Raw genomic sequence first — 14513 nt, 5'->3', positions numbered from 1 at the left:
GCCACCGTGGTGAAAGCAGAGCGTGGGATAGAGGGCATCATCGCCTCGACGTAGATAACGTGAAGCGATGCCGCGTGCAGACGCCTTTCTCTGGTTGCTTGCCAGAGAACTTTCCTCGTCCGCGCAAGCTCTCGTCTCGCTTGCGTTCTAACTGAAGCTGCGTAGTCCTGTCCATAGATACCCCTAAAAAGTGTGAATCTTATACCGTGTTCACAATTCTACCTTGCTCTAATTTACCGTATTTACTCGATTTTAAGCACCCCCTTTTTTTCATGATCGCGATGCCCAAAGTGAGGGGGGGTGCTTAGATTCGAAAAATCTAGAATGACCCTTCCTACCCATTTTCGCTGCAACATCACGACGAGACGGGTGCGAGAAATAAAATTTTATTTTGCAAGCATCCAAAAGAAAAATGGGTGCTGACCGTGAGCCCACCGCTTGTGTCGGATGCTTAGTCACTATCACTGCCACTCACGAGTCCGCGCGGCTCTGCAGTCCGGCTGTGCGGCAAGATCGCGCCGCGGACACCATTCCACCTCAGGACTCCGACGGCTCCGGCTCGATGACAGAGCGAGCAAGCGTGCTTGGCGGTCTTGGCTACGCGCTCTTCGTAACAAATAGGGGGGTGCTTAGATTCGCATGCAAACTTTTTTCCCCAATTTTTTCGCGAAAATAGAGGGGGGTGCTTAGAATCGCGAAAATACGGTATATCAACCTTTATTCACTTTATTCACTTTATTCGAACTCACACTACTCACTGATGATGATACTTGGTACCACTCGTTGCTGCCTACAGCAGCCTACGGTATAGAGTGGCCTACAGTGCTGCCTCATGCCATAAAGTTTCATATTAGTATACATTTCATACAATTATTTATTGTAAGAAACTTTATGCCTCATGGGACTTATAATGCTAGCTGAAGACGCTAAATATCCAATAGCAGCCACACCATGGCCACACTGCCTGAAGGTGTTTAAAGATGGCGGCGGGCGCTGGCATTGCCACCGAGAGAGCGCTGTTCTTGGGGCCTACGATTCCGAAAGAAGTAAAATGTCTGAAGAAATTGCTCCCAAGTATGGAGAAACAACTTTTCCGCGGCCTTCTAAAAGGTGAGTGTCTACGTTTAACAATTAAATGATACCATAGGAACACTACAAGCTCCCCGGGAGGCGTGTCTGCTAATTTCTGAAACTAGACTGTTGTAACGCGTTCAAACGAGAGCAACGTAATTAAAGATAAAGCTGCGTCTGCAGAGTTTGCAGTAGTTTATATTAAATAAAAGTTGTACCTATATAGCTTGCAGTTGGTAGTACTTTACGTTGTGTTTCGGTGAACGTGCAGATTGATCGTCTGATGTAGGCTCTTTACGCGGAGTGCAAGTTGTTTCTCTGATTTTATTAAAACTAACTCTCGCTTATTTCAGTCGCTGTCGCAGACTTCGAGGGAAGAGAAGTAAACCCTAGTGTTTATGACGAATTGCGATCCCGTTCGACCAATCCAGACACATTGGATGAGGTCTACAGCGCACTGCACACATTGCTTCGGGCTGCGTTGAAGCTGCCACCTTCAGTATTGAAGCAAGAGGTAACAAGACTACCACGTTATCGACTCCCATTTCTATTAAATTTTTTTTTGTGCTTTCACACCTACCGCAGGTTTTTCGAGAAGACCTTGATGCACTGCGGTGAGTCGATCAATCCCACAAATTCAAAGAATTTCGCCAGAACCCATCTCGCGGCGAATATCGGCGTTTATACGATTAACATTGTATGAGGCGTGTATGGGAGCCGGGCTCCTTCCACGCGCTTCCCTCTGCATACGCTGCGTCATCTAGCGTCGCCGCCACGAAGTCCGTGGGTGGCGCGTGTGTGAATATAGGTATTGAGACATGATTGACTAAATATATATAATGATTCCGTCCAGCACTGGATAAATCATAAAGTATATTTATTTTTATGCTTTGCCAAGATGGCATTAAAGAGGTTCGTTAAAGATGAGCACATACCCAGTAACCTAAATTGGTCCGACGGATGGTTTTGAACCCACTTCTCCCATCATAGCTGCCCGGTGCTCTGCTCACTAGATCCTGCACTACCCGTGTGACCCAAGTTGCCATGAAAGAGTTTAGATATGGATAAAGACAGACAGACAGACAGACAAACATATCACACACTGGGTGAAATTCCTGAAAGATGACAATCACATTAAAATTAATGTTGTACTCTTTGTTGTTCATACTGTGTTGTTTCACTCGGGATATACCTGTCATTGATGTTACTCTTTTTCTTTATCTTTCCTTATTTTCAGCATCCCACCAGAATTTGCAGGCGACTTGGTCAGTGTTGTCTTCGGTGCCAGGTGCAGCGTATTGCACAGTCAATTTACCAAGGCTAGCATTCTTCATTCAAGAAAGCCACATTTGTAATTCTTTCCATTGCTTTTCTTTCCCTAGAAGGAACAATATTGATCAGCATAGCCTTGAACAAGGCCCTAAATACCCAACACTAGCAAGCCTGAAGTGGAGGGTCGACGTAACCATATCTACAAAGTGAGGCCACTTGCAAAGAGCTTCACTGTGTGCTAGATTGGACTGTTTAATAGGCTGCATCTAATAGAGATGCGACTCTTCTTTCAGTGCCTTGAGTAGAGTTCTTGAACCAGCCATACAGATGGAGATGGAGACATCTGACGGCGTAGTCCACACATTTGAAGTGAGTCCTGCAAATAAGATTGCGAAGACAAAGAAAACCTTATGCCAATCAGTTCCTAGGGCTGCACCTTGGCAGGTTATTCCTCATAGTGCCGGCAGCCGGTTTAAACAGCATGTGATTTGGTCCTTTTTAGATTCTCCCTAAATACATAGCCACATGTATTGCAAGCCCTTTGTTGGGCACTTATACATACCTCTGTTAACTCTTTCCCTACCACAGGGAAAATAGGTGTTTTTTGTAGGTTATGCCAGATGTTATTTTTCTGAAGAAACTAGTGCACTCAATATTTTATGTGATACATAAATAAAAAGCAGAATGAATTCACTTTTCATGCATAAAAATTTTATTACGTGACGTACGTCATAAAAAAAGATATAAATTGCCAGAGTTAAGATTGCGGGATAAAACTGAACAAAGTTTATAAAGACATGCTTATATCTACTAAATAAATGTCTGACAAAAATTATAAGATGACGACACGTTTCATATCAACTGGCACAACCAGTTTGGGCCACGAGCCAAATGGATGTACATTGTCTGCTTTCCTATGAAAACGATGCTCAGTGGGCTATTGGCTTTACTTGCTGCTCATCTTAAAAGGGTCAAATATGTGCAAAATATTATGCCTTAATAAATTTCTGTCATGCTAACTTTATGCTCGATCTATCACCAGTTTGTAATGTACTAATTTTTTCTGAATTTTCGCCAGCACCACTTCTCGTAAAATATTTGCTTCCAACTTACCCTGGCCCACCGATTCCCTGTGCCTTTCTTTATTTCGTGGCATAGCTGGCACCCCTACCGGTACCTAACAAACCTTTTGAAATATGTTACTTTGCACCATAATATTGTGAGTCACAAAGCAGCTCAGAAATTACAAAAGTGCTTATAACATCACAACACTCCATTACTGTGTTTGGTGTTGTTATACATGTGTATAACCAGAAACAGCTGCACCATGCAGTTATTCATGCTTTGTTATTACATATGGTGGCAAATAGCACAATTCCAATCCTTGGTCTAAATTACTCGATGAGGCACCCATTACTTCTATGAAAAATCAATGATTAATTGAATAATTGGCATGGTTATGCTAACTTCTTAGTTACCTTACATCACATATTTCAATCTACAAATTGTATCTAGTGAGTATGCAAGGCATATCTGGTTGGAACAAATTGTTAGGACTACACCAGCTTCGAGATATTTATTTTCAAAAGTGTCTGACAAAATGCATTGGCTTTCATCATCATCATTTATTTGCCTTAAGGGCACCTGATGGGACATTACATAAGGGGGGAGGGTAACAAATAGTAACCACAGGTCACAAAGGTAAAGCACATGAATACGGATTTCAAGAACAGTTAAACACAGTAAACACATGAAAATGAAAAAGCCAATAAGCACGCAAAGAAAAAGGCTTACTACTTAGGCTGTGGACAGTACCTGTCTATCAATAACTGTTTAAATTTTGCAGAATTTAGTTCATTGCTGATACTGTCAGGAAGTACATTCCAATCCGATATGGCAGACGGCAGAAATTATTTATTAAAAGTGTTAGTTGGGCCATGAATGCATTGAACACTGTGGCAATTAAACAAATGCCGTGATGATGTCATGGGTAGCAGAATTAGGCTCTCATGTAATTGAGGAAAATTATAATATAGCTTATGAAAAAGGCAAGGACTTGCTTCTTACAATAGGGATGCCAGGGGGGTTAGGCCAGACGAGCGAGCGAAGCAAGAATGCCTGCAGAACGATTAGCCCTCCCCTGTAACGGAGGCATCACCGTGACGCGGCCATGACGTCTTCCCGGCATGTGGCGCCTCTACTCCGGCCGTGGCCGCACAACTCCCTTTGGTCGACCGCGCCTGCCCCTCTCTTGGGGTGGCAGCCTCCCTCCGGTTTCGCTAGGTCATTGCCTTTCGAGGACCGCCAAGATCTGCTGGACGGCCTGGGCTTGGACCTCGTAATCATAACACCTCATTGCGGCCTCTAGCCGTGGCGGGATCATTGTCATCGTTGCAGCTTCGTGGGGGTTCTTGGAACAGTCCCAAAGGATGTGAGCTGCAGTGGCTCTTTCCTTTCGGCACCCACAACACAGGTCACTAACATAAACACTCGGACACACGTGTCTCATTAGCACCGGGGTGAATAACGACCCCTTCTGAAGTTGTCGGTATAACACTGCTTCCTTATGGGTCAAGCCCGGATGAGGTGGCGGCATAGTCCTTTGCTCTAGTCTGTACTACTTCAAAATTTCATTGTAGGAGGTCATTCTGTCCTTGGTTTCCCACCACCCTGATGGGTCGACCGCAGTAGCAGTGGCACGGTTGGTTAGTTCTCGCACCACCGCATTCGCAGTCTCGTTGTGGTTTGCATTGCCGCGATCTGACACATCGCTGCCCATGTGCGCCGGGAACCACTTTATCACCACACACCGATTTTCACTTGCGAGATCGACTGCACGCAACACACGCCCGGCTTCACTACACACCCTTGCTCTGGCGTAATTTCTCACTGCTGTCCTAGAATCACAGAGCACAGTCATGCACTCTGAGTCGGCGATGGCCAGGGCAATGGCCACCTCCTCAGCTCGATGTGCACCGGTCGATGCCATGACAACTGCTGCGGCGAAGGCCTTTCTGTCATCTGGATACTCTGCCGCGTCCACAAGCACGGCACCCCTGTCTTTGGCATGGAGATCGATGAGCGCCGTGGCCCTCGCCCCCAGCCGTTCTTTGTGGAACTCGGGGTTCATGTTCCTTGGCACTGGACATACCAGTAGCCATCTACTAATTGCATTCGGTACAGGCATTTCTGTATTTTCGGGTCCCCCTTCCTTTAGCCCCAGGCCTAGGTCACGCAGCACTTGTCTGCCCGTTCTTGTTTCCGATAGCCGCGCGAGCTGGGCGGTCCTCTGCGCCTCGGCGATTTCTTCCAGGGTGTTATGCACTCTCAGGGCCAGGAACTTGGTGCTTGTGCAGTCAAGAAGTCCGAGTACTGCCTTGTACGCTTTGCGTATGAGCGCATTGATCTTATTTCGCTCGCACTGCCTCCAGTTGTGGAAAGCAGCAATGTGGCTTGTAGCGAAGGATTCCACTAGCCGGGTAAGGCTTTCTTCCTTCATGCCTGCTGTTCTGTGTGACACTCTCTTAATGAGGCGAATGGTTGTGGTGACTTTGGCCATGAGGCGGTTGACCGTCTCGCCGTTCACTCGTTTGCACTCAATCAGCATCCCCAGCACTCGGATCTTCTCGGCATCCGGGATTGTGTGACCGCCGCTCATCTTGATCTTTACTGTCTCTTGCTCTCTCGCAGGTTCGTTGCCTTTCCTCTTCCTAGCTGCTCCTTTCGGTGGAATCACCAACAGCTCAGACTTGCTTGGAGAGCAGACGAGCCCAGACCCGTCCAGCTGCTCCTCGATAGCGTCAACCGCTTCTTGCAGTGTATTCTCGATGTGTCCATCGCTTCCTCCTGGGACCCAGAGCGTTATGTCGTCGGCATAGATGGTGTGTCGGACCCCTGCGACTCGCGAGAGCCGCTCGGCCACCCCTATCATTACAAGGTTGAAAAGTAATGGCGACATGACCGTGCCCTGGGGGGTCCCGACACTGCCGAGCTTCTTCTTTTGGAGCCACAGGTCACCGGCGATGATCTCGGTTGTCCGCTTCGTCAAAAAATCCTTTATGTACGCATATGTTCTCTTGCCCATATTTAGCCGTGAGACCTGGGCCAGGATCGCAGAGTGTCTCACTTTATCAAAAGCGCTCTTCAGGTCCAAACCCAAAATGTCTCGCTTGTCTTTTGTGTTGGTAGTGTCATCGAGGATTTTATTTTTCAGTTGTATCATGGCGTCCTGACTTCCGAGCTTGTTTCGGAACCCGATGACGGTGTTTGGGTAAAGCCCCGAATCTTCCAAGTACCTTTGCCACCTGTACAGGAGTACATGCTCCAACACAGGACGTAAGCGAGATCGGCTGGAGGTTCTCAATGTTGGGTGGCTTGCCCGGCTTGGGAATCAAGATGGTCTTGGCTGCTTTCCACTGCCAGGGTAGTGACCCGGCTCGCCAGAAATTGTTGAAGTATGCCGTGAGGCTCTCGATGGCTGCTTTGTTAAGGTTTTTTTAGCGCTTTGTTCATAACGCGGTTGGGACCAGTGGCGGACTTGCTGTTGAAATCGTGCAGGGCAGCCCTTACTTCCCATACTTCAATATCTCGATCTAGCCACTCGTTTGCTTCGCATAGGTAATCCGGGTGCATTTCTGTGGGAGTGACCGGCAGGTACTTGTCGTCGAGGCGTTTCTTCGCATCGTCTTCCCCGTGCTCGGTCAGTGCCCTGTGGACAATCTTGGCAAGGTTGTGGTGCTGGTGAGACTTGATCGTTGTCGTATCCAAAAGATGTCTCAGCAAATTCCACATCTTGCCGCAGTGCATCTGGCCATCCGCTGTGTTACAAACTTCATTCCATTGCTGAGTGCATAGCACTGTGCTGTGGGACTCGATCTCGCGGTTGAGTTCGGCGACCTTCTTGCGTAGCTTTCTGTTAGTCCACTGCGTCTTCCACCTCGACAGAATGGACTCCTTGGCCGCGATGAAGTGGGCCAGGCGGCTGTTGACCCTGTGGACACGCTCGTCCGACTCGACTTCCTTGGTGGCCTTTTCTACCCTGTTTACAATCTCGGTCGACCTCTCCTCAATGTCTGTAATGTCGGTCTGCTCCTTGGGTAACAACCCTCGAAACACATCCCAATCCGTAAGTCTATGTTTCCGAAAGCTTCTGCCAACTTCGTCATTGCCACTGAGCGGGACAGCGACCTACACAATGTAATGGTCGCTGCCCAACTCATGCCCCGTGTTTCGCCATTCAAAGTCCGCCGTACCATTGCCGTTACCCCTGACGAAACTGAGGTCGGGCGTTGTGTCTCGGGTGATCGAGTTGCTGATTCTTGTAGGGTATGCTGGGTCGATGATTAGATTTAGTAGTTTCAAGTTGGTAGCATCTTGCATTAAGTCCCTGCCCTTTGCCAATGTTTTGTGGTAACCCCAGGCTTGATTCGGCGCGTTAAAGCCCCCACAGATTACCTGCCTGCTTTCGGGCCCCGTTATGTTGCATGCTTTGTGTAACAGTGCTTTGAATTTCTGCTTTCCGTGTGACAGGCTACTGTACACGTTTATCAGAAAAGTGCTTTCCTTCTGCTTTTTCCCAGTAACCACCTCTGCCATGGTGTGCTCGATTGTGCTTTTGCTCAACAACTTGTGCTTGACGTACATGATGCCTTTTCTCACCAAGGTGCAAACTCCCCTGCCGTTACTGCCGGCCGCTGCCCAGAGGCTTGGCGGGCTGGCGTGGGACCGGTAACCTGAGAGCTTGACCTCCTCAATGAGGGTCTCTTGCAACATGATGATATCTGGTTTTCTTGATACTGGTTCTAAGTGTTACTGAAGTACAGCCTTTTTCCCAGCAAAACTGTTGCAATTCCAATGCCAGACCAGGAGGCCTTTCACTGCTGTTGTGGTTGCGGTGGTTGATGTCCTATCCATGTTTGCTGAAAGTTAGCCATTTGCGACGCCAAATTCTGCACTGTCGTAGCCAATTGCTGACACGTCTGTTCAATTGCTAGGAAACGGTCGATGATTGTCTTGGTGAACGTGGTGCGAATATATTCCTCAAAGCGGTTGAGCCTATCTTCAAGGTTGTCTACCCTATCGCTGAGTCTACGTCCTTTAATATTTTCAAGTGCCCTTCTCTTGGGTGCTAGACCCGCCGCAGCTGCATTCTCTGTCCTCGGGTTCACTGCTACTTCTGGTTCATTCTCGGTCATTGCCATCTGCTGTGGCGGTGGCGATAACCGCTGTGCTTGCTGCTGCTGTAGCTGGATCGCAATCATTTTTTTGATCTCGGCCATTTCCTTATTGATCTTATTGACTGTCACCTCTAGTTCAGTGTTCTTCTTCCGCAATGCCTCGTTTGCTTCTCTAAGCACCTTCATCGCCTCACTTCCGTCTTTAAATTTCCCTCCGCCACCTTGCAATGGCGGTGGCTGCTGCTGCTGACGCTGTTGCTGTTGCGGCTGCTCTCTCTTGGCTACCCCTGACTTTACTACGTCTGCCTAGCAGACTCTGTCTTTGGATTGGTATCGACGGTGGTGGCTCATGCTTCTGTTTCGACTTCTGCTGTTGTCCCCGCGCGAGTGTGGCTCATGGCGACCAGCTGTGCCGCTCACTCCTGCTGATGTCAGCAAGGTGGAAACTCTCTGGGTGCTAGTTGTTGCTGTACGCGCTGTTCTGCCATCTTGCGCTCCCACTGCCTTTTCGTTACTACGTAAGGAGTTTTGTACTTGTTCTTGCGTTCTCTATCGGCTGTTGGGTGTTGTCCCCCACAGTCGAAGCACACTTTCATAATGGGGTTAGGACAAACGTCTCTTCTGTGGACTGCTATGCCGCATTGTTTGCAGACATCAAAATGCTTGCAGTACAGACTGCACCTTGTTAACACAGGGCCGTAACATACATAATTTGGAACCTCTTGGCCTTCAAAAACTACAATTACGGTAGTCGTATTGCCAATTCTTTATGTCCCTCTTGCTAATGGATTTCTTGAGTTAACAACGTTCCAGTCACTCTCCGCCGGAGTGTCTTCGATGGGAATGCCTCGAATGATCCCCTTGAACGTACCATATGGTGTGGTTTGGTACGCGCCTACCTCGTGTATCTTGTCCCTGATGCGGATGGCCTGAATCTTGGCATAGGCAGAGCACGCCCCTTATCGGGGGTACTCACCACCATTATATTCTGGTGTCGGTTGGGGCAGAAGGTATCCGCTGCACCGTCCTCTCGAAAGCCTCGCCGCCGCCATGATGGCCGAGGCTACGATCCCAGTCTGTGTTCTTGCTATGTTTAGGCCTCCTCGCAGCCTCACGATCACTGTCGTGTCCTCTCTCGGCAGCACTTCTGGCATTCTCGCTGCCCTTGTTGTCGATGCGATCACTTTCCTGTTGAAGTGGTCTCTTGTTTTAGGCCTCGAATGGCGGAGCCCTCGCTCGCCAGGGTTGTGATGCGGTGGCCCACTTGCCACCAGCCGATCCCAGTGTGGAACTCCTCAGGAGAAATCTTTTCCCCTTGCACCTCGACGAACATCTGACTGGGGCCAGGGTTCGATGTCGTCAGAAACATGGCTGTCTCCATCTCGGACGCCATGTCGTATGGTTCCACGCCAGGGTCAGGCCCAATCCCGGCAGCCGTGGAACAAGCCTAGGCTTAGCTCACCACCGCACCGACGCCGGCGAACAAGTTCCAGAAAACAGCGAAATACTTGCCTTATGTCGAAAGTTGGGTATCAGGCGATTCCTAGCGCCTTCACAAATACACTGGTAACAACGAAACTGCGATTTGAGTCAAAAGGCACTGCAAAATCGGTCATTGACGACGAAGGCCAGACGAAGTTTTTTTGTTAGTCACGCTCAACTGAGGATCATATTTGGATGTTATAAAACGAGCAGCTCGGTTTTGTATTGCTTCTAACGCCTCAATTAGGTACTCTTGATGGTGGTTTCAGATAGGTGATGCATATTCAAGTTTGGTACGGATGAAAGTTTCATATGCGATTATAGTGTAACCGCGGGTGAAGAAAATGTGTCTAATGAGACCGAGTTATTTAGAAAGTCTTGCAGGAAGTGACGTGGTTTGCTTTAACCAGCTTAGATTACATGTTATTTCCAATTAGTTTTGTGCTCCAATGCATAAAACAGCGTTTTTCAAGAAGGTAAGCGGAACAACAGTGCATTTTACTGCAAGTTTGATGACGCATATGTCGAAACTGGTGCCATCCTCAGAATTCGTTCTAAGTCAATATGCCATGTATGCTCACTAGCTGCAATTCGTAGATTAAAATATGTGCCATAAAGTAATCAATTAAAAAGTTAAATAGTGTATCTTAATTATTCAATTAAGCATTCTGATTTGTCATAGAAGTAATGGCCACCTCATCGAGTAATTTAGATGAGGGGTTAGATTTGCACTATCTGCCAGACAATTTTGAAAAATTTGGTGCAGTTAAAAAAAGGCACCCCATATTTTTTTGTCATACTAGCTTGTAGAAACCAGAAGTCTGCAGCCAACAACCAGAGTATGATTATATCACATGCAGCTAACCTGCTTAATCCTGTAATGTGCAGGATGGTGGTGCGCTTATTCTGTCGCATGTTTTATGCAGCTTTTGGCTATCAGTGAAAGAAAGCCGCACTGGCATGCTTTTCTCTCTCAAATTTTTGCAGGTTCAGAGAGCAGAGTTCCACAAGCTTCGCCATGCTGTTGCTACAGCATTGAAAGAGATGGAAGAACTTGAGAAGAAGATTGAAAAGATGCCACTGCATTCACAGCAGTGACAACTACCTTGCGCTGTATAATTCAACCTACTTTTGTGTTTAAAGATGTTTTGAAGCTCACTATTTCTCTGACAATCACTAATTCTTTCATTGTATATGTGTAGGGATAAAAGCAGGAATACAACTTTCAGCAGCAGTAGAAGCCTGTAATGGCTATAAAACTGTCTGGTCATATATATCTATACTTTTGAAGATGAATGAAAATTGAAAAGTTGAATGAGTGGCTGACAAAAGAATGATGACAAAAGTACAATCTACTAAGCACTGCTGGAGGCAAGCACACATGCCTAAGTGTGGAGATGTGTGTCCTCCTCTAATATTTACTTTCTTTATTTCAGGCTGTTGCCACTCATACCTTCAAGATCTGCTTAGTTGGCTGTTTAACTGTGGGCATTGGGGAGACACATGACCAGCTTGATGTTCAATGTATAGAAAATTTGGTACATAAAAAATGAGCTGACTCTACAAAACTGCCACCCATATATAATAATTTAACCTGTGATCATATTCCAGCATGTTGCATATAGGGCCTGCAAGCTACAAAATTATGAACGACGAAATAGTGAGCGGTGTCTTAATTGGTTTGAGCAGCATGTCAATGTTTCAACTCACCATATGCATTGCAGGCATCCGTGTGGTGGTGGCAGCCATATGTAGCACAACACAAATGTGCAACCACCATAAATGCCTTGCACCAACACACCCAGCTTGCCACACATTGCACCTTGCCAGGCCAAGGAAGCTTCTCAAGGATAGCCCTGCAGGATTTTTATCTGGCCCTATAACACGTGGCACAAGGATGAACAATCGTTTTATGCACTCGCTGCTATTCCCTGCACCACGTAGAATAGTCTTGAGTTTAAAAAAACTCAACACAACCATTCAGTTTCATATACGAGGGGGTATCAGAAAGTTTTGGTCATCGTGAAGAAATAGATAAATGAAAAAATTTATTTTAGTTGGTAGTTATTAAGACTTCTCTACATGGTATTTATTAAATCCTACACATTTCTCCCAGCATTTCGTTATCCTCTGTAGGTCTTCATTGTAGAAGTCTCCAAATTAAAAAAAAAGAAGCTGTTCGACCTCTTGACTGACTTCATCTGTGTGATCAGATTGCCGACCTCGCTGTCGATCTTATTTCAAGAAGCAATTAAGAAATGCTCAGTTCATGCGAGATGAATAAAATAAGTGGATGGGGCAGTATTCGATAGCAGGGGCTGTGCCCTGTGCCATTTTGTTACATATGCAAATTCCTGCGCCAAACGCAGAAAATTGACCAAAATTGCACCGCGCTGTGCCAGAACGGCTTCCGCGTGTGCACTCTAGCAGAGGCCGCGAACAACGAGCGGATTTATTCTCTGAAAAAAGTACAGCCGTTCACATTCTGCACACCACGCAACGGCGCCACCCGGATAGCTTCTCGTACTTTTCGCGCCTATAACACTGGACTTCGCACTTCCTGCAACTGGGTGGCGCGTATGTGCAACCACTCTCGGCTGTTGTTGCTGGTGTCGGAACGGCTAGGGTGGCTGTATTTAGAGTGTACTAAAATAAGGCTGAGTGGGCCGAGCAGCGCGGCGATCCCTAGTTGAGGTGCAAAACAATGAAAAGTAAGCTGAGGGCACTGCGTGCAAACCAGATATTAGGGAGGCGTGCACTGCAGCGGGTTCAGCGGGCGGGCGTCTCTGTCCCCTGGGCTGGTATAATGTAAAACTATCCAATCTGTTTTTATGCCCAAATGGGAGAGGCCTGAGCCATTTTGACTTATCATGAAGGGCTAATGGCTGATTTGATAAAAGGTGAGTTTCACCCAAAAGGCGAAGCGTCAATTGTGATAGCAAATTAGCAGACAGCGATACGAAGTAAGGATAGGAGGGTATTCAGCTGGGCTTGTTGGTCCATATTAAACTTTTGAGTGAACTGCGCGAGGACGGAACAAGAAAAGAAACAAACACTGTGCTCGTGTTTGTTTCCTTTCTCGTCCCGTGCTCGCGCAGCTCACCTAAAAGTTAATAAGGATAGTAGTTTTATCGGCTGTACAACCTCTGAACATTAGCTAACTAACTAAATTAACAAGTATGGTGTGAGGCGCGCACAAGAAAACGTGAACGCATCTCACTCGATGACCGCGGAAACTCGCTGTCAAAGCGCTGGAGAGGAAGCGCGGGAGCAGAAATGAGCGAATTGAACTTCATGCTGTGTGGCTTCAATGCGAACTAAGCGGCGCACACGAAGCTATCAGCACCTGCACTCTGCCCTCATCGCAGATCGCTTTCAATATAGATCGCGCCATACGCAGCAGCCGCCGGAGTAGAACCCCTCCCCCCAGATACCTTGCGCATGACGGAAGATGGGCACACTTCCTCCCCGCTTTCCTTCTCTGTGCATGCGAGATTGAGCCACCATCGTCGGCTCACCCATGCACATACAGCATACAGCTCGCAGCGGCTATGTTATCGCTCCTGGACTTTATACGGAATGTCACGGTTACGGCAGATATGCGTTTGGTGTGTCCATATAATCGCTATTGCAATAAAAACAGATCACTGTAGTCTTATGTTATACCAGCTCAGGGTTGATTGCGGCTCTGGTTGTGCGGTATGCAGGCCCAGAAATTATTTTATCGTGTCGATTGGACTGCACAATTTGAGAACATTTTCTGCTATCGTAATGAATGTCGGCACGAGAAAATATAGTTTGATCGTAGTGCCACTGATGTTTTCGGCTTTACAGGAGGACATGCGCCAAAGCATGCTTCTACTATGTGCTTCGTGTTGATTTCTGTGCTTAGTCGTGGTTTCGAAGTGCGTTGCCCTATTCCGTATTTCATGATTCCACCAAAATTCAGATTTGCCGGCTCCAAACTACTGCAAAATGAAATTTTATCCGCTCCAAATTGCTCCAAAATTAAATTTAGACTTCTCCAAAATACAATTTTGTCTGCTCCAAACTGCTCCAAAACGAAATTTTACTTGCTCCAAAAATTGCTCCAAAATGACTTTTGGCAGTCGCACCTCTGTGGTAGCCACATTGTTTGCTTCCGCAGCGGCAGCTTGAGATGAGTGTGCTTTGAAGAGCATGACATGGCATTTTTGCTTTAGAGCATGTCATAATTTTAAGGTAAGGACATTTTAAGGTATATTCTGTCAGGATGACTAGATAATCCCAGAACACCGACAACCTGACCTTACCTGCAGACCTTTGCACCTCAGCCTTCTTGAGAGGAGATGAATCCGAGTGCTTCCACTCTTTGCTCATCTCTTTAATCTCTGGATCATAATGGTAAATCCAGCATTCTGCCATAGTTACTAAACAACTAAAGATATCCTCATCGTCATATGCTCCAAAAGAGTTGGCATCTGCCTTGACAGGTTGCATCGCGTTTGGCCCTGGAGAGTGAGTAAGCAGTTA

At 46.9% G+C, this 14513-nt stretch overlaps 1 protein-coding gene across 1 annotated transcript; it reads left to right on the top strand.

Moving 5' to 3' along the window:
• Positions 1-960: 960 nt before the first annotated feature.
• On the top strand, positions 961-11162 carry LOC126535999 (COMM domain-containing protein 5-like). The gene is made up of 7 exons (XM_050182882.3): positions 961-1110; positions 1425-1585; positions 1657-1685; positions 2309-2359; positions 2454-2549; positions 2637-2712; positions 10989-11162. The coding sequence occupies exons 1-7, from the start codon at positions 981-983 to the stop codon at positions 11097-11099; spliced, it is 654 nt and encodes a 217-aa protein (XP_050038839.1). The 5' UTR covers positions 961-980; the 3' UTR covers positions 11100-11162.
• Positions 11163-14513: the final 3351 nt, after the last annotated feature.

Source organism: Dermacentor andersoni, chromosome 4, assembly GCF_023375885.2.
Source record: "Dermacentor andersoni chromosome 4, qqDerAnde1_hic_scaffold, whole genome shotgun sequence".
Classification (NCBI taxonomy): Eukaryota; Metazoa; Arthropoda; class Arachnida; order Ixodida; family Ixodidae; genus Dermacentor; species Dermacentor andersoni.
Note: the sequence above shows the minus strand (reverse complement) of the source record. Positions and strands in the feature narration are given on the sequence as shown.